We start from the raw sequence: 19,864 nt of genomic DNA on the forward strand, positions 1-19,864 counted from the left end.
GGGTACTCTGGTGAAACCCATGGGTAATAAAGAAATATAGTTTAATTAAGTGAATTGGGGAGAGGAAGAAAAATGAACAAAAAGTGCTGTAAACGGCTGTTACTTGTGCTGACATGATTAAAAGTAAAGTAAACAGTACCTTTCGTGTTGTAGTTTATATTATAAGCTCATAGAAAGGGTAACACTAGCAAAACAGTCCTGTAGCGTAGCATTCACGTCATCTGACCATTCTTCAATTCACTACTGAAAGGACATATGAATGAAATAGTATTGTGGTAAATAGTTTATATTTACCGGAAGAGGTCGATATAAGAGTATTTTTTGTTGTTGCCATTTATCAGGCAAATTATATTTTATTTTGAACATAATAAGCTAGACTACCTATAGGCCTACTATTGTAGAAAATGTCCCCATCACATTCAGGGAGGACAACCGTGATAAACTCTGAGGAGGAGAGACCATAATGGTATCAAGCTTTTCAAATGATAAACCTGTTATAATATTCACTGACCGTTAAATAAAAAAATGCAGGCCAAGTGAAAAAGTTGTGTTCCTAGCTCCAACAGTGCAGTAATATCTAACAATTCACAACAACACACACAAATCAAAAGAATAGAGTTGAGAAATATATAAATATTAGGATGAGCAATGTTGGAATGGCGTTAACTGAAATACAGTAGAATATAATAAATACACATGAAATTAGCAAAGCAGTATGTAAACATTATTAAAGTGACTAGTGTTCCATTATTAAGTGACCAGTGATTCCATGTCTATAGGGCAGCAGCCTCTAAGGTGCAGGGTTGAGTAACCAGGTGGTAGCAGGCGAGTGATGAGCGTAATTTATTGGCTGATCCCGCCTGCCGACCTGTATAGAATTTTGTGATCCTTCCATAACCTATAGGATGTCCCTCCCAGTTGACTACTTAAAAATGGTGAAAGTCCTCAATAGCGCTTGGGGGACTAGAGTCCTCTATCTATCTCTATGGATAGGGGGACAGGGAGACTGGATAGGCAGTTGGTTTTGGGGATTCGCACTGTTGACCCGACGTCACAATCGGTGGGGTTATAAAAATCCCCTGCATTTATACTGCAGTCATTCGCAGTGAGAAAAGCCATAGACAAAGCAGTCACACCGTACATAATTGGAACAGAGACAGCCAACAAAATGACGACTGTTTACATTGGATTCCTTCTCCTTGCCATGCTTTTTTCATCACAGGTAAGAGCGTTTCTTCTAACAACTCGTTGCATGTTTGATTTTAAGTTTACTCAGTTTTCATAAGGATAACGTTACCTACCTACCCATTCTGGAAAGTAAAGGCATTTCAACAGGTGCAACATTGAAAATGGCTATTCCGGTTTTTTTTTACGGTTTCAATCTAAATGTTCAATTTTCTCATTGACAAACTAATGTTGGCGCGGGTAATTGGCCTCCAGATGTTTTCAGTTAGTCATTTAGAATATTTGGCACTAGTGTGCCATAATTTGAGTCAAGAGACATGACACCGTAATGCCTCCTTTCAGATAGTCTTGACGTGAAATGACTTCAGATAGGTTTATGTAATTTGAGAGCTATTTTCTCTCCCCTGCGAAATTGAACTGCAGGATATTGTCCGTCACCCTATAGGCCTAGACTAGGGAAACTCATTTCCCAAAAGGTGATACCTCTCAACACCAATAACATGCGTATTAATTTAAATACATTGTTAAAACATATTGCCATAGGATTGTCTTATGCCACACCCATTTCTGTGTGCCTAAATCTAAACTTTACGCATGTGTTTTTGCTCTTTGAAATGAGTTGGACGGAAGTGATTAGATGTATTGTCAAATGTTTAAAACTTTTTATGTTTCTCCCATCTGGCCAATGCCCAGTCAGTGACGTGCCCCTCTGCTCTTGTTTTAGGTCCATGCGCAAAACACTACCACACAGTCCCTTCCTACGAATGTGACCATGCTCAACGTCAGTACCACGAACGTCAGTACCACGAACGTCAGTACCACGAACGTCAGTACCACGAACGCCAGTACCACGAACGCCAGTACCACGAACGCCAGTACCACGAACGCCAGTACCACGAACGCCAGTACCACGAACGCCAGTACCACGAACGCCAGTACCACGAACGCCAGTACCACGAACGCCAGTACCACGAATGCCAGTACCACGAACGTCTCCATTCCTCAAGGAGCCAGTGTGACCTTGCAGTCCAGTGCATTCACGCTCCTCATCCCTGTGGTGGGCTCGCTCCTACAGGGCTGCTTCTAGAGGGTTCATCTGTACTGAACAAAAGCCAAGACTAACATCGGCAGCCTAGATGTGCAAATGTTTTACAAAGAGCACATTAATTCTTGGAAGGTAGCCATTTGGCACCTAAGCTGTGGGATTCGGTGGCACGGGCAAAAACACTTTTCTTTGTGCTCGCTCCTCCTGGCTGCTTCAAACCGTAGGCCTACACTCTGCTCACTGGACAAGCCCATGGCTTGGCAACAAGCTGTCTCACTGCAGAATGGAACATTTGTCCATATACCTTTACGGTTTAGGCATTAATTCACAAATGGGTAAGGTTTGGGATAGGATTAAGTCATTTAAAGTGCCTGGCACTGGGATTGAACACATGACTAATTCATGGTAATAGTGCTCACCGTTGCCCCTTGTGGCCAATTTTGAAGTAATCTCCTGACATCCTGCTTACCTGGAAAGATGTCTAATTTTGCAGTGGTTCTTTAGTGACCTGGCTGTTGCCTCCATGGAGGCAGGCCATGAGGCTCTATTAAACTCTATTCTTTGACTCAATATTGTGTAATTGCAGACCGCAATTCATGGGGTTTCTGGGTATCAGGAGAAGCATATTGGTGCATGCTTTTCCTGGTAAAACACCCTGAATTTGTCCGTTCTGGTGTTGAGACCGTTTCTTGACATTTGTTTACATGGCAGGTAAGGATAATTAACGTGGCCGGTTAGGTGACTTGGTGTGCCAGGTTAGGAGAATGAGGTAAAGGGTTTGCTTTAGATACTGTTGTCCCCAACGTGAACTACATGGCCACGGACCAGTGGTGCGCGTCAATGGGTGTAACTTGATTTCAAGAAACGCCCCTACTCCTTTGCTTCACTTGGTCCCACTGTTCCTGATTTCAGACGGCAGAGTTTAACTTGTGTACATTCTGGCTGTGCCTGGGGAAATCAGCAACTGTTTGAGGTGCATTGGAAAATAACAGCCTATATTTGTCTGATCTGTGGCACTTGTGTCCTTAACAGTGCTATTCTTAATCCTGCAACTGCAATGGATACTTTGTCAGAGGCTTGATGTAGCCTACACTTGTGATAAACTTATTGAATTTTATATTGTAAACATGTGACTTATGTAAGTCAGTGATGCTTTTAGATCTCTTTGTATGTCAGGTTCAATAAAGCTTTGAAATGTGTTTGTCATGATTAATATTTAATGTCCTTGTACAATAAAATATGACATTTAATATAACTGACTTATCCTGTCAATTCCAAAGCTTGGCATTCATTGGCTTTTCCGTCTGTCTTACAAATCCAATGCAGAAGGTCTTTCTCAAATGACTGGTTAACAATTGTGTGCCTTACAGAGTTTTCTATTGGCTGCTTAGCAAAGGGCAATTTTTGCTAGAACTGTTGGGGAAAAATCTGTTAATTGGTCACCACAGAAATCCATGCAGTCTTCAAATGGTACTTATACCAACTTCTGTGGCAAGGTGTAACATTGGGAAGTATTCAGACCCCTTGACTTAAACAAAATTCATTAAATAAATATACTCTACACTTTGGTTTGACTGTCAACGATGTGAAAACGGGTTATAACATTTCCTTTGCAACAAATCCCTTGCTATAGTATTTGCAATTGATCTCTGGTGCATCCTGTTTCTACAACTTGGGAGTCCACCTGTGGTATTGATTGGACATTATTTGGAAAAGGCACACAAGTTCCCACAGTTCACTGCATGTAAGAGCAAAAACCAAGCCATGAGGTTAAAGGAAATGCCTAGAGCTTTGAGGACAGCCCTCTTGGAGTTTGCCAAAAGGCACCTAAAGACATCCAGACCATGGGAAACAAGATTCTGTGGTCTGAAACCAAGATTGAATGCAGTGTCACATCTGGAGAAACACTGGCTCCATCCATATAGTGAAGCATGGTGGTGGCAGCGTCAGGCTGTGGGGATGTTTTTCAGCAGCACTGACTGGGAGACTAGTGAGGATCGAGGGAAAGATGAACAGAGCAAAGTACAGAGATCCTTTATGAAAACCTGCTCAGGGCCTCAGACTGGGTCTGAGTGTGCCCCTGGCTATCCGTCAAGTAAAAAATATATATACAAAAAAAAGAATACAATTGTGCCGTCTGGTTTAATATAAGGCATTTTAAATTATTTATACTTTTACTCAAGTATGACCATTTAGTACTTTTTTCACCACTGGATGTGGCTGGGGGTTATAGCATTACTTTCACACAACCCATCAATTTAGACAAGTGTGTCTGGGTAAGTGTCATCTAACATTTATAACATATTTTTATCTGGACACTTTCTGTTTACCTGGAAGTGCTCCTTATTGTAGGCTACTACCACTTTTAGTCTTAATATTTACTACACTACTCACTGTTTAGACCATGATCTCACATGTGAACCCTTAGAGGTTTTTTTTTTTGGGGGGGGCTGGCTTAAGAGGGTGTGAACAATGCTGAATGGGTGTAGACAAAGGAGAGCTCATCAGTAGATACCTAAACTTTCAAAGGCCCTTTTCTCAAAAGTGAGTTTACAAGTTTATCATCTTTCAAAGCAGAATTACTTTCCCATTGTTCCTCAAAATGCAGTGTATAACATACAATTTCGTAGGTCTGAGTCTCTGCTTTTATCCAATGTAAAAAAACAATTTCAAATTTAGCTTCATAAGACTGATTTGAGCTGGTCAGTCACATGCTTTTTGCCCGTCTCTATAACAAGGGTTAGGCCTATATCCTCACATACCCCCTGAAATCCAACCCTGCTTTTCACCAAAATAAATCTCCACAGAAATATATAGCCAAAGGATTGCATGGTGACTGATTGTGTCTGTTAATCCGGTGAAGTGGGAAAAAACGAGGTCAAATCATGACATCAGGTATGAGAAAGATGCCAGAGTTTCTGAGTTGGAATTCCCAGTTGGATGAGCGTTCAAAACAAAAAATCCCAGTCTGAGCTCGCTTTTATCCAGAGTTCTCAGTTGTCTTGAACGCACTGTCAGAAGTCAGAGATTACCGACTTCCAAGTTGTTTTGAAGGCTCCACTAGAGACTACCTCTTGTTTCTGAATAGGGCTACCTCCAACAAATAAGCCCTTGTGTCTGTATTGATGTGAGAAATAGGCATATCTACACAGTAATGGTGTCTGGCTGCGATATCAACTAGCCTAATAAGTTTGTACTGAGGTGATAGCCCTATTTTAGCTAAAATGACAAATGAAATTCACTAGATTACTCTGGCAATGAAAAATATGTACAAAAATGTACATGTGGAAGTTTCAAATCAAATCACATTTTATTAGTCACACGCGCCGAATAGAACAGGTGTATTTTTATTTTTAATTGTTAATTTATTTCACCTTTATTTAACCAGGTAGGCTAGTTGAGAACAAGTTCTCATTTGCAACTGCGACCTGGCCAAGATAAAGCATAGCAGTGTGAACAGACAACACAGAGTTACACATGGAGTAAACAATTAACAAGTCAATAACACAGTAGAAAAAATGGGCAGTCTATATACAATGTGTGCAAAAGGCATGAGGAGGTAGGCGAATAATACAATTTTGCAGATTAACACAACTTCAGCGATTTTTGCAATTCGTTCCAGTCACAGGCAGCAGAGTACTGGAACGAAAGGCGGCCAAATGAGGTGTTGGCTTTAGGGATGATCAGTGAGATACACCTGCTGGAGCGCGTGCTACAGATGGGAGTTGCCATCGTGACCAGTGAACTGAGATAAGGCGGAGCTTTACCTAGCATGGACTTGTAGATGACCTGGAGCCAGAGGGTCTGGCGACGAATATGTAGTGAGGGCCAGCCGACTAGAGCATACAAGTCGCAGTGGTGGGTGGTATAAGGTGCTTTAGTGACAAAACGGATGGCACTGTGATAGACTGCATCCAGTTTGCTGAGTAGAGTGTTGGAAGCCATTTTGTAGATGACATCGCCGAAGTCGAGGATCGGTAGGATAGTCAGTTTTACTAGGGTAAGCTTGGCAGCGTGAGTGAAGGAGGCTTTGTTGCGGAATAGAAAGCCGACTCTTGATTTGATTTTCGATTGGAGATGTTTGATGTGAGTCTGGAAGGAGAGTTTGCAGTCTAGCCAGACACCTAGGTACTTATAGATGTCCACATATTCAAGGTCGGAACCATCCAGGGTGGTGATGCTAGTCGGGCATGCGGGTGCAGGCAGCGATCGGTTGAAAAGCATGCATTTGGTTTTACTCGCGTTTAAGAGCAGTTGGAGGCCACGGAAGGAGTGCTGTATGGCATTGAAGCTCGTTTGGAGGTTAGATAGCACAGTGTCCAATGACGGGCCGAAAGTATATAGAATGGTGTCGTCTGCGTAGAGGTGGATCAGGGAATCGCCCGCAGCAACAGCAACATCATTGATATATACAGAGAAAAGAGTCGGCCCGAGAATTGAACCCTGTGGCACCCCCATAGAGACTGCCAGAGGACCGGACAGCATGCCCTCCGATTTGACACACTGAACTCTGTCCGCAAAGTAATTGGTGAACCAGGCAAGGCAGTCATCCGAAAAAACGAGGCTATTGAGTCTGCCGATAAGAATATGGTGATTGACAGAGTCGAAAGCCTTGGCGAGGTCGATGAAGACGGCTGCACAGTACTGTCTTTTATCGATGGCGGTTATGATATCGTTTAGTACCTTGAGTGTGGCTGAGGTGCACACGTGACCGGCTCGGAAACCAGATTGCACAGCGGAGAAGGTACGGTGGGATTCGAGATGGTCAGTGACCTGTTTGTTGGCTTGGCTTTCGAAGACCTTAGATAGGCAGGGCAGGATGGATATAGGTCTATAACAGTTTGGGTCCAGGGTGTCTCCCCCTTTGAAGAGGGGGATGACTGCGGCAGCTTTCCAATCCTTGGGGATCTCAGACGATATGAAAGAGAGGTTGAACAGGCTGGTAATAGGGGTTGCGACAATGGCGGCAGATAGTTTCAGAAATAGAGGGTCCAGATTGTCAAGCCCAGCTGATTTGTACGGGTCCAGGTTTTGCAGCTCTTTCAGAACATCTGCTATCTGGATTTGGGTAAAGGAGAACCTGGAGAGGCTTGGGTGAGGAGCTGGGGGGGCGGAGCTGTTGGCCGAGGTTGGAGTAGCCAGGCGGAAGGCATGGCCAGCCGTTGAGAAGTGCTTATTGAAGTTTTCGATAATCATGGATTTATCGGTGGAGACCGTGTTTCCTAGCCTCAGTGCAGTGGGCAGCTGGGAGGAGGTGCTCTTGTTCTCCATGGACTTCACAGTGTCCCGGAACTTTTTGGAGTTGGAGCTACAGGATGCAAACTTCTGCCGGAAGAAGCTGGCCTTAGCTTTCCTGACTGACTGCGTGTATTGGTTCCTGACTTCCCTGAACAGTTGCATATCACGGGGGCTATTCGATGCTATTGCAGTCCGCCACAGGATGTTTTTGTGCTGGTCGAGGGCAGTCAGGTCTGGAGTGAACCAAGGGCTATATCTGTTCTTGGTTCTGCATTTTTTGAACGGCGCATGCTTATCTAAAATGGTGAGGAAGTTACTTTTAAAGAATGACCAGGCATCCTCAACTGACGGGATGAGGTCAATGTCCTTCCAGGATACCCGGGCCAGGTCGATTAAAAAGGCCTGCTCACAGAAGTGTTTTAGGGAGCGTTTGACAGTGATGAGGGTGGTCGTTTGACTGCGGCTCCGTGGCGGATACAGGCAATGAGGCAGTGATCACTGAGATCCTGGTTGAAGACAGCGGAGGTATATTTGGAGGGCCAGTTGGTCAGGATGACGTCTATGAGGGTGCCCTTGTTTACAGAGTTAGGGTTGTACCTGGTGGGTTCCTTGATGATTTGAGTGAGATTGAGGGCATCTAGCTTAGATTGTAGGACTGCCGGGGTGTTAAGCATATCCCAGTTTAGGTCACCTAACAGAACAAACTCTGAAGCTAGATGGGGGGCGATCAATTCACAAATGGTGTCCAGGGCACAGCTGGGAGCTGAGGGTGGTCGGTAGCAGGCGGCAACAGTGAGAGACTTGTTTCTGGAGAGAGTAATTTTCAAAATTAGTAGTTCAAACTGTTTGGGTATGGACCTGGAAAGTATGACATTACTTTGCAGGCTATCTCTGCAGTAGACTGCGACTCCGCCCCCTTTGGCAGTAGGTGTAGGTAGACCTTACAGGGAAACGCTTACTTACGAGCCCCTAACCAACAATGCAGTAACATAAAAAATAAAAAATATGAATAAGAATAAGAAATAAAACTAACAAGTAATTAAAGAGTAGCAGTAAAATAACAATAGCGAGACTATATACAGGGGAGTACCGGTACAGGGTCATTGTGCAGGGGCACCGGTTAGTTAAGGTAATATGTACAGTGGGGCAAAAAAGTATTTAGTCAGCCACCAATTGTGCAAGTTCTCCCACTTAAAAAGATGAGAGGCCTGTAATTTTCATCTATAGGTACACTTCAACTATGACAGACAAAATGAGAAAAAAAAAATCCAGAAAATCACATTGTAGGATTTTTTATGAATTTATTTGCAAATTATGGTGGAAAATAAGTATTCACCATTTTCAATGCAACCTTGAAACATAACAATTAGGGTCTTCGAGCAACTCCCAAAACTGTCTATAGAATTCAACTGACAGGCCATCAGGACCAGGTGATTTTCCTTTTTTAATTTAATTCAGAACCTCTAATTTCTTCTATTGACCCAGGTGAATCGGAAACTGAGTGGAAATCATCCTCAATCACAGCTCTGGCTCTTGTCGTAGCTAGCTAGCTAGCATGCCTGCCATCTTTTGTGAGGCTTGGATATTCCGTCTTCTATTGTCTTTCTGTCGTGTTCTTCCCATTCAACTTGACAAAAACAAACTAAACTTGCCAAATGTAGCTAAAACAAGTTATAGTTAGTTTCTTGCTACATTGATAGCCAATATTAGACTGTTAACCACCTAACCCTCAAAGTTGCTTGGACAATAGAGAAAATGCTCCCTCTCACAGCGACGCCATCTTGGCTCCCCCGAAAATGCCTTTATCGAGGTTATTTCCTTAACAGGTGATGTCAGTGGTCAGCATGTGGGAGAAGTCGGGGCTCAGGGATGATAGACCCACTGGTAATTATGAGTTGTAGGGGCATTCAAGCGATTGGGCTAAATTTAATTAGATCTACAAGGATAATTGATTGATCTGCCAGTATTTTTTATTTAGAGATTCCGGTAAACTCTGTTGTTTTTCATGTTTTACCAATTAGTATTGGATTATTCCCCATGGCAGCCAATTGTTAGATTAGAAACAAAACATTTTTTTCTTAGTTTTCAGTTGGCTTTGGCCGAGACCACAACATTTTTCCTTTGCAGGGAGAAACATTGCTTTTGACCACATATTTCACGTTTATAATATTCCTGTTGCTATTGTTATATGTAAATACAAGTAATTTGTTTCTAGAGTGTTAACCTTCTTCACTAGTTCTCTTACCATTTTTTACCATTATGTGATTAGCTTACCAGTTGGTGTATCGGTAGGCCTAATGTTAATTATCCCGAGAGGAATTATGGTCTGTTGTTTTCTCTTACTATAAATTGTTATTGTTAATTATTTAAAGTAATAGTAATGTCAGCATCCACGACGGCAGATACAGCGACTGGAGGGCTACATAGTCAACCACGCACGCACTCTAACAACCGCTTCAAGGGGACATGCCCAACGAGGTGAGGGTGAGCCCTCCCCAACAGGTCATCTTTAGGCAAGCCACGCCCCCAAAGAAGAAGACCTGGAAGAGGATTCTGATGAAGAGGAAGGGGATCATCACCAACCTCAACAAAGTGAACTGTTGCAAAATCAGCAAAATGCAGAGAGCGCTGAGTCTGAGAGCTCAGATGAGGATTCTTATCCAGTAGTCATCAACAGGCCACGTAGGGATGAAGAGAGCCGACAGAGTAGCACACAGCTAGTATCAGATAATATTGAGAAACGTGGTCAGACTGATAGAAACTTCACTGTGAAGGAGTGCCAACCAGTCCTCAGGGAGAGCCCGGAGAGGAGGGAGTAAATATGGAAACAGCTGAAGGCTCAGAGACTCAATCATCTCATGACGAAGTGGACACTGATTCATTGGGGTCACCCATGACCTTGCCCCGCCGTTCAGCCTGGCAGAGGAGGCCCAGAGACATTTAACCTATAACACTTTAAGGCTGCCAAGCTCTTATCAGGATACAAACTAGAGATGCTCAGAGGTGTATATATTTTCTTGTTTACCTTTACTAATCCAAGTGTGATAATATTTAGTGGGGGTTGCGTCTTTGCCCATAAAGGTAAACTGGGCATGTCTATATAGTTGTATGGCTGTTAGCCCAGTTTTCCCTGGTGTTCTCAAGACCAGAACATAGATCCTCTGTGTTTTTTGAGGCCAGTGAAATATTTGGGCCAACATTTAGTTTTTGCAGGGGGTGTTTTAAGGGGCTTAATACAGTTGTATTCCAGCCACTAGGGGTACTCTGGTGAAACCCATGGGTAATAAAGAAATATAGTTTAATTAAGTGAATTGGGGAGAGGAAGAAAAATGAACAAAAAGTGCTGTAAACGGCTGTTACTTGTGCTGACATGATTAAAAGTAAAGTAAACAGTACCTTTCGTGTTGTAGTTTATATTATAAGCTCATAGAAAGGGTAACACTAGCAAAACAGTCCTGTAGCGTAGCATTCACGTCATCTGACCATTCTTCAATTCACTACTGAAAGGACATATGAATGAAATAGTATTGTGGTAAATAGTTTATATTTACCGGAAGAGGTCGATATAAGAGTATTTTTTGTTGTTGCCATTTATCAGGCAAATTATATTTTATTTTGAACATAATAAGCTAGACTACCTATAGGCCTACTATTGTAGAAAATGTCCCCATCACATTCAGGGAGGACAACCGTGATAAACTCTGAGGAGGAGAGACCATAATGGTATCAAGCTTTTCAAATGATAAACCTGTTATAATATTCACTGACCGTTAAATAAAAAATGCAGGCCATTTGTGTTACTGATGTCACACCCTAAGATGTAAAGGAAGAGGCCTAATGCGGCATTCATAATCAAGTGTGAATGTGGTAATTACCAGTTGTGAAGTCGGAGACACCAGTTGGATGCATTCACATGCTTTGAATTCGTTTGGCTAATGGCCAATAAACTGTGTCAACCATAAACTAAAAGTAGGCTGCCGCTATCATAATTGCAAAGAAATTATAGTTACATTTATCAAGGTAATTTCCTAAGTACATGGCATCAGAGGTCTGCATGTGGAAGAAATTGGAGCTCAGGGAATTATAGTCAAGTTTCCACTTGTAATTAATTACAAGTTGGAGGGGCGTTCATGTGGATTCCCACTTGGTTATGAATGCAGCATCAGTGGTGTGGTTTATGGGAGGTTTCAAATAAACTCATAAAGTTAAATAGACATCCCATCATTGTCCCATTATGGAATCTGTGAAAGCACAGGCAGCACCATTGAGGCCATCTCCATTTTGAAGTAGTCAATGTTCTTAAACTACTACTTCTGAGTTGGCAAGTAAACATAAAGGGTGCGTACTGCCACCAGGAGTGTGATGTTTGAACAAAAAGCCAAGGTTGGAGATATACTGCCACCTGCAGTTATGTAATGTTTGCTCATGAAATCAAATCAAATGTCATTGGTCACATACACATATTTAGCAGATGTTATTGTGGGTGTAGTGAAACACTTGTGTTCCTAGCTCCAACAGTGCAGTAATATCTAACAATTCACAACAACACACACAAATCAAAAGAATAGAGTTGAGAAATATATAAATATTAGGATGAGCAATGTTGGAATGGCGTTAACTGAAATACAGTAGAATATAATAAATACACATGAAATTAGCAAAGCAGTATGTAAACATTATTAAAGTGACTAGTGTTCCATTATTAAGTGACCAGTGATTCCATGTCTATAGGGCAGCAGCCTCTAAGGTGCAGGGTTGAGTAACCAGGTGGTAGCAGGCGAGTGATGAGTGTAATTTATTGGCTGATCCCGCCTGCCGACCTGTATAGAATTATGTGATCCTTCCATAACCTATAGGATGTCCCTCCCAGTTGACTACTTAAAAATGGTGAAAGTCCTCAATAGCGCTTGGGGGACTAGAGTCCTCTATCTATCTCTATGGATAGGGGGACAGGGAGACTGGATAGGCAGTTGGTTTTGGGGATTCGCACTGTTGACCCGACGTCACAATCGGTGGGGGTTATAAAAATCCCCTGCATTTATACTGCAGTCATTCGCAGTGAGAAAAGCCATAGACAAAGCAGTCACACCGTACATAATTGGAACAGAGACAGCCAACAAAATGACGACCGTTTACATTGGATTCATTCTCCTTGCCATGCTTTTTTCATCACAGGTAAGAGCGTTTCTTCTAACAAAACTCGTTGCTTGTTTGATTTTAAGTTTACTCAGTTTTCATTAGGATAACGTTACCTACCCATTCTGGAAAGTAAAGGCATTTCAACAGGTGCAACATTCAAAATGGCTATTCCGTTTTTTTTTTTACGGTTTCAATCTAAATGTTGTATTTTCTCATTGACAAACTAATGTTGGCGCGGGTAATTGGCCTCCAGATGTTTTCAGTTAGTCATTTAGAATATTTGGCACTAGTGTGCCATAATTTGAGTCAAGAGACATGACACCGTAATGCCTCCTTTCAGATAGTCTTGACGTGAAATGACTTCAGATAGGTTTATGTAATTTGAGAGCGACTATTTCTCTCCCCTGCGAAATTCAACTGCAGGATATTGTCCGTCACCCTATAGGCCGAGACTAGGGAAACTCATTTCCCAAAAGGTGATGCCTCTCAACACCAATAACATGCGTATTAATTTAAATACATTGTTAAAACATATTGCCATAGGATTGTCTTATGCCACACCCATTTCTGTGTGCCTAAATCTAAACTTTACGCATGTGTTTTTGCTCTTTGAAATGAGTTGGACGGAAGTGATTAGATGTATTGTCCCTATTGTCAAATGTTTAAAACTTTTTATGTTTCTCCCATCTGGCCAATGCCCAGTCAGTGACGTGCCCCTCTGCTCTTGTTTTAGGTCCATGCGCAAAACACTACCACACAGTCCCTTCCTACGAATGTGACCAAAGCTGACTTCACGAGTTCCTCGATGCTCAACGTCAGTACCACGAACGTCAGTACCACGAACGTCAGTACCACGAACGTCAGTACCACGAACGTCAGTACCACGAACGTCAGTACCACGAACGTCAGTACCACGAACGTCTCCATTCCTCAAGGAGCCAGTGTGACCTTGCAGTCCAGTGCATTCACGCTCCTCATCCCTGTGGTGGGCTCGCTCCTACAGGGCTGCTTCTAGAGTGTTCATCTGCACTGAACAAAAGCCAAGACTAACATCGGCAGCCTAGATATGCAAATGTTTTACGAAGAGCACATTAATTCTTGGAAGGTAGCCATTTGGCACCTAAGCTGTGGGATTCGGTGGCACGGGCAAAAACACTTTTCTTTGTGCTCGCTCCTCCTGGCTGCTTCAAACCGTAGGCCTACACTCTGCTCACTGGACAAGCCCATGGCTTGGCAACAAGCTGTCTCAATGCAGAATGGGACATTTGTCCATATACCTTTACGGTTTAGGCATTAATTCACAAATGGGTAAGGTTTGGGATAGGGTTAAGTCATTTAAAGTGCCTGGCACTGGGATTGAACACATGACTAATTCATGGTAATAGTGCTCACCGTTGCCCCTTGTGGCCAATTTTGAAGTAATCTCCTGACATCCTGCTTACCTGGAAAGATGTCTAATTTTGCAGTGGTTCTTTAGTGACCTGGCTGTTGCCTCCACGGAGGCAGGCCATGAGGCTCTATTAAACTCTATTCTTTGACTCAATATTGTGTAATTGCAGACTGCAATTCATGGGGTTTCTGGGTATCAGGAGAAGCATATTGGTGCATGCTTTTCCTGGTAAAACACCCTGAATTTGTCCGTTCTGGTGTTGAGACCGTTTCTTGACATTTGTTTACATGGCAGGTAAGGATAATTAACGTGGCCGGTGAGGTGACTTGGTGTGCCAGGTTAGGAGAATGAGGTAAAGGGTTTGCTTTAGATACTGTTGTCCCCAATGTGAACTACATGGCCACGGACCAGTGGTGCGCGTCAATGGGTGTAACTTGATTTCAAGAAATGCCCCTACTCCTTTGCTTCACTTGGTCCCACTGTTCCTGATTTCAGACAACAGAGTTTAACTTGTGTACATTTTGGCTGTGCCTGGGGAAATCAGCAACTGTTTGAGGTGCATTGGAAAATAACAGCCTATATTTGTCTGATCTGTGGTACTTGTGTCCTTAACAGTGCTATTCTTAATCCTGCAACTGCAATGGATACTTTGTCAGAGGCTTGATGTAGCCTACACTTGTGATAAACTTATTGCATTTTATATTGTAAACATGTGACTTATGTAAGTCAGTGATGCTTTTAGATCTCTTTGTATGTCAGGTTCAATAAAGCTTTGAAATGTATTTGTCATGATTATTATTTAATGTCCTTGTACAATAAAATGACATTTAATATAATTGACTTATCCTGTCAATTCCTAAGCTTGGCATTCATTGGCTTTTCTGTCTGTCTTACAAATCCAATGCAGAGGGTCTTTCTCAAATGACTGGTTAACAATTGTGTCCCTTACAGAGTTTTCTATTGGCTGCTTAGCAAAGGGCAATTTTTGCTAGAACTGTTGGGGAAAAATCTGTTAATGGGTAACCACAGAAATCCATGCAGTCTTCAAATGGCACTTATACCAACTTCTGTGGCAAGGTATAACATTGGGAAGTATTCAGACCCCTTGACTTAAACAAGTTAGACTTATAAAATTCATTAAATAAATATACTCTACACTTGGTTTGACTGTCAACGATGTGAAAATGGGTTTAGACTTTCTTTGCACAAATCCCTTGCAATAGTATTTGCAATTGAGCTCTGGTGCATCCTGTTTTATAACTTGGAGTCCACCTGTGGTATTGATTGGACATTATTTGGAAAAGGCACAAGTTCCCACAGTTCACTGCATGTCAGAGCAAAAACCAAGCCATGAGTTTAAAGGAAATGTCTAGAGCTTTGAGGAAAGGATTGGGTCTAGGCACAGATCTGGGGAAGGTTATCTAAACATTCCTGCAGCATTGTAGTCCCACAGTGGCCTCCATTAAATTATAGTTTGGAACCAAGGCTCTTCTTTGAGCTGGCTGCCTGGCCAAACTGAGAAACCTGGGGGAGAAGGGCCTTGGTCAGGGAGGTGACCAAGAACCTGACGATCACTCTGACAGCTCCAGTGTTCCTCTGGAGCTGGGAGATTATTCCAGAAGGACAACCATCGCTGCAGCACTTCACCAATCAGGCCTTTCATGATGGGGGCCTGACAGAAGCCGCTCTTCAGTTAAAGGCACATGACAGCCCTGTTGGAGTTTGCCAAAAGGCACCTAAAGACATCCAGACCATGGGAAACAAGATTCTGTGGTCTGAAACCAAGATTGAATGCAGTGTCACATCTGGAGAAACACTGGCTCCATCCATATAGTGAAGCATGGTGGTGGCAGCGTCAGGCTGTGGGGATATTTTTCAGCAGCACTGACTGGGAGACTAGTGAGGATCGAGGGACAGCTGAACAGAGAAAAGTACAGTGATCCTTTATGAAAACCTGCTCAGGGCCTCAGACTGGGTCGAAGGTTCACCTTCAACAGTTCAACGACCCTAAGCACACAGCCAAGACCACGCAGGAGTGGCTTCAGGACAAGTCTCAATGTCCTTGAGTGGCCCTGCCTGAGCCCGGACTTGAATCCGACCGAATATCTCTGGAGAGACCTGAAAATTGCTGTGCAGCGACGCTCTCCATCGTACCTGACAGAGCTTGAGAGGATCTTCAGAGAAGAATGGGAGAAACTTCCCAAATACAGGTGTGCTAAACATTAGCGTCATACCCAAGGAGACTTGAGGCTGTAATCGCTGCCAAAAGTGCTTCAACAAAGTACAGAGTATAGGGTCTGAATACTTATGAAAATGTCATATATAGTTTTTTTTATACATTTGCAAACATTTATAAAAACCTGTTTTTGCTTTGTCATTATTGGGGTATTGTGTGTAGATTGATGAGAAAACCCCCACAATTTTTAGAATAAGGCTGTAATGTAACAAAATGTTGAAAAAGTCAAGTAGTCTGAATACTTTGCCGAATGAACTGTATCTAAGCCTCCCAGTGGTTTGAGTTAAAAACTGGTTTGACTGTCCACCTTATGTCCTTATTTTAGCATTCGCCATTCAAGGGCAGCCATTTTTCAGCCATCTCAAACATTATGACCAATTTAATTTGGTGGCCTACTTGGCACCACTTTCATGACTCTTAACATGCTTACTGGCTGTCTGCATTTTGTATAGCAGGTTGTTTATTGTTATGAATCTTGCCTGGAGGCAGAATTGAGCGATTTTCTGCTGCAAAGTCAAAATTGGCTACAGCGTAAAAATGTATGCAAACAAAAATGACCTTTTTGGTCTTAATTTAAGATGAGGGTTAGGTTTAAAATCAGATTTTTATGATTGTGGCTGTGCCAGTTAAATCAAATCAAATCAAGTTTTATTTGTCACATACACATGGTTAGCAGATGTTAATGCGAGTGTAGTGAAATGCTTGTGCTTCTAGTTCCGACAATGCAGTAATAACCAACAAGTAATCTTACTAACAATTCCAAAACTACTGTCTTATACACAGTGTAAGGGGATAAAGAATATGTACATAAGGATATATGAATGAGTGATGGTACAGAGCAGCATAGGCAAGATACAGTAGATGGTATCGAGTACAGAATATACATATGAGATGAGTATGTAAACAAAGTGGCATAGTTGAAGTGGCTAGTGATACATGTATTACATAAGGATGCAGTCGATGATATAGAGTACAGTATATACGTATGCATATGAGATGAATAATGTAGGGTAAGTAACATTATGTGAGGTAGCATTGTTTAAAGTGGCTAGTGATATATTTACATAATTTCCCATCAATTCCCATTATTAAAGTGGCTGGAGTTGAGTCAGTGTCAGTGTCAGTGTCAGTGTGTTGGCAGCAGCCACTCAATGTTAGTGGTGGCTGTTTAACAGTCTGATGGCCTTGAGATAGAAGCTGTTTTTCAGTCTCTCGGTCCCAGCTTTGATGCACCTGTACTGACCTCGCCTTCTGGATGATAGCGGGGTGAACAGGCAGTGGCTCGGGTGGTTGATGTCCTTGATGATCTTTATGGCCTTCCTGTAACATCGGGTGGTGTAGGTGTCCTGGAGGGCAGGTAGTTTGCCCCCGGTGATGCGTTGTGCAGACCTCACTACCCTCTGGAGAGCCTTACGGTTGTGGGCGGAGCAGTTGCCGTACCAGGCGGTGATACAGCCCGCCAGGATGCTCTCGATTGTGCATCTGTAGAAGTTTGTGAGTGCTTTTGGTGACAAGCCAAATTTCTTCAGCCTCCTGAGGTTGAAGAGGCGCTGCTGCGCCTTCTTCACGATGCTGTCTGTGTGAGTGGACCAATTCAGTTTGTCTGAGATGTGTATGCCGAGGAACTTAAAACTTGCTACCCTCTCCACTACTGTTCCATCGATGTGGATAGGGGGGTGTTCCCTCTGCTGTTTCCTGAAGTCCACAATCATCTCCTTAGTTTTGTTGACGTTGAGTGTGAGGTTATTTTCCTGACACCACACTCCGAGGGCCCTCACCTCCTCCCTGTAGGCCGTCTCGTCGTTGTTGGTAATCAAGCCTACCACTGTTGTGTCGTCCGCAAACTTGATGATAGAGTTGGAGGCGTGCGTGGCCATGCAGTCGTGGGTGAACAGGGAGTACAGGAGAGGGCTCAGAACGCACCCTTGTGGGGCCCTAGTGTTGAGGATCAGCGGGGTGGAGATGTCAGGTAGGGTGGAGGTGATATGGTCCTTGACTAGTCTCTCAAAGCACTTCATGATGACGGAAGTGAGTGCTACGGGGCGGTAGTCGTTTAGCTCAGTTACCTTAGCTTTCTTGGGAACAGGAACAATGGTGGCCCTCTTGAAGCATGTGGGAACAGCAGACTGGTATAGGGATTGATTGAATATGTCCGTAAACACACCGGCCAGCTGGTCTGCGCATGCTCTGAGGGCACGGCTGGGGATGCCGTCTGGGCCTGCAGCCTTGCGAGGGTTAACACGTTTAAATGTCTTACTCACCTCGGCTGCAGTGAAGGAGAGTCCGCATGTTTTCGTTGCAGGCCGTGTCAGTGGCACTGTATTGTCCTCAAAGCGGGCAAAAAAGTTATTTAGTCTGCCTGGGAGCAAGACATCCTGGTCCGTGACTGGGCTGGATTTCTTCTTGTAGTCCGTGATTGACTGTAGACCCTGCCACATGCCTCTTGTGTCTGAGCCGTTGAATTGAGATTCTACTTTGTCTCTGTACTGACGCTTGGCTTGTTTGATAGCCTTGCGGAGGGAATAGCTGCACTGTTTGTATTCGGTCATGTTACACCTTGCCCTGATTAAAAGCAGTGGTTTGCGCTTTCAGTTTCACGTGAATGCTGCCATCAATCCACGGCTTCTGGTTAGGGAATGTTTTAATCGTTGCTATGGGAACGACATCTTCAACGCACGTTCTAATGAACTCGCACATCCCAGTCCACGTGATGGAAGCAGTCTTGGAGTGTGGAGTCAGCTTGGTCGGACCAGCGTTGGACAGACCTCAGCGTGGGAGCCTCTTGTTTTAGTTTCTGTCTGTAGGCAGGGATCAACAAAATGGAGTCGTGGTCAGCTTTTCCGAAAGGAGGGCGGGCAGGGCCTTATATGCGTCGCGGAAGTTAGAGTAACAATGATCCAAGGTTTTTCCACCCCTGGTTGCGCAATCGATATGCTGATAAAATTTAGGGAGTCTTGTTTTCAGATTACCCTTGTTAAAATCCCCAGCTACAATGAATGCAGCCTCCAGATAAATGGATTCCAGTTTGCAAAGAGTCAAATAAAGTTTGTTCAGAGCCATCAATGTGTCTGCATGGGGGGGATGTATACGGCTGTGATTACAATCGAAGAAAATTCTCTTGGTAGATAATGCGGTCTACATTTGATTGTGAGGAATTCTAAATCAGGTGAACAGAAGGATTTGAGTTCCTGTATGTTTCTTTCATCACACCATGTCTCGTTAGCCATAAGGCATACGCCCCCGCCCCTCTTCTTACCAGAAAGATATTTGTTTCTGTCGGTGCGATGCGTGGAGAAACCCGCTGGCTGCACCGCCTCCAATAGCGTCTCTCCAGTGAGCGATGTTTCCGTGAAGCAAAGAACGTTACAGTCTCTGATGTCCCTCTGGAATGCTACCCTTGCTCGGATTTCATCAACCTTGTTGTCAAGAGACTGGACATTGGCGAGAAGAATGCTAGGGAATGGTGCACGATGTGCCCGTCTCCGGAGTCTGACCAGAAGACCGCCTCGTTTCCCTCTTTTTCGGAGTCGTTTTTTTGGGTCGCTGCATGGGATCCATTCCGTTGTCCTGTTTGAAAGGCAGAACACAGGATCCGCGTTGCGAAAAACATATTCTTGGTCGTACTGATGGT

General features: G+C 43.4%; 2 protein-coding genes and 1 long non-coding RNA gene across 4 annotated transcripts in view; 2 read left to right on the plus strand and 1 right to left on the minus strand.

The window, feature by feature from the left end:
• Positions 1-3,429, plus strand: part of LOC118383037 (uncharacterized) — a 23,799-nt gene extending 20,370 nt beyond the window's left edge. The window contains exons 1-2 of one of the 2 annotated variants that reach the window (XM_035769668.2): positions 1,069-1,222; positions 1,910-3,429. In XM_035769668.2, coding sequence (XP_035625561.2) covers positions 1,169-1,222; positions 1,910-2,272 — 417 coding nt within the window. In that variant the 5' untranslated portion in view covers positions 1,069-1,168 and the 3' untranslated portion in view covers positions 2,273-3,429. Of the gene's footprint in view, positions 1-1,068; positions 1,223-1,909 lie in introns of those variants that run through there. The other variant, XM_052486097.1, reaches the window with a different exon arrangement.
• LOC127913608 (uncharacterized) lies at positions 2,029-14,034 on the minus strand. Its single transcript, XR_008086160.1, has 2 exons — positions 13,885-14,034; positions 2,029-2,534 (listed from the first exon to the last, which is right to left on the minus strand). It is a non-coding gene; the product is annotated as an uncharacterized LOC127913608 (long non-coding RNA).
• On the plus strand, positions 12,397-14,779 carry LOC118362331 (uncharacterized). The gene is made up of 2 exons (XM_052486101.1): positions 12,397-12,643; positions 13,341-14,779. Exons 1-2 carry the CDS (start codon positions 12,590-12,592, stop codon positions 13,620-13,622), a joined length of 336 nt encoding a protein of 111 aa, XP_052342061.1. The 5' UTR covers positions 12,397-12,589; the 3' UTR covers positions 13,623-14,779.
• The last annotated feature ends 5,085 nt before the right edge of the window (positions 14,780-19,864 follow it).

Source organism: Oncorhynchus keta, chromosome 29 (assembly GCF_023373465.1).
Source record: "Oncorhynchus keta strain PuntledgeMale-10-30-2019 chromosome 29, Oket_V2, whole genome shotgun sequence".
Taxonomy (NCBI): domain Eukaryota; kingdom Metazoa; phylum Chordata; class Actinopteri; order Salmoniformes; family Salmonidae; genus Oncorhynchus; species Oncorhynchus keta.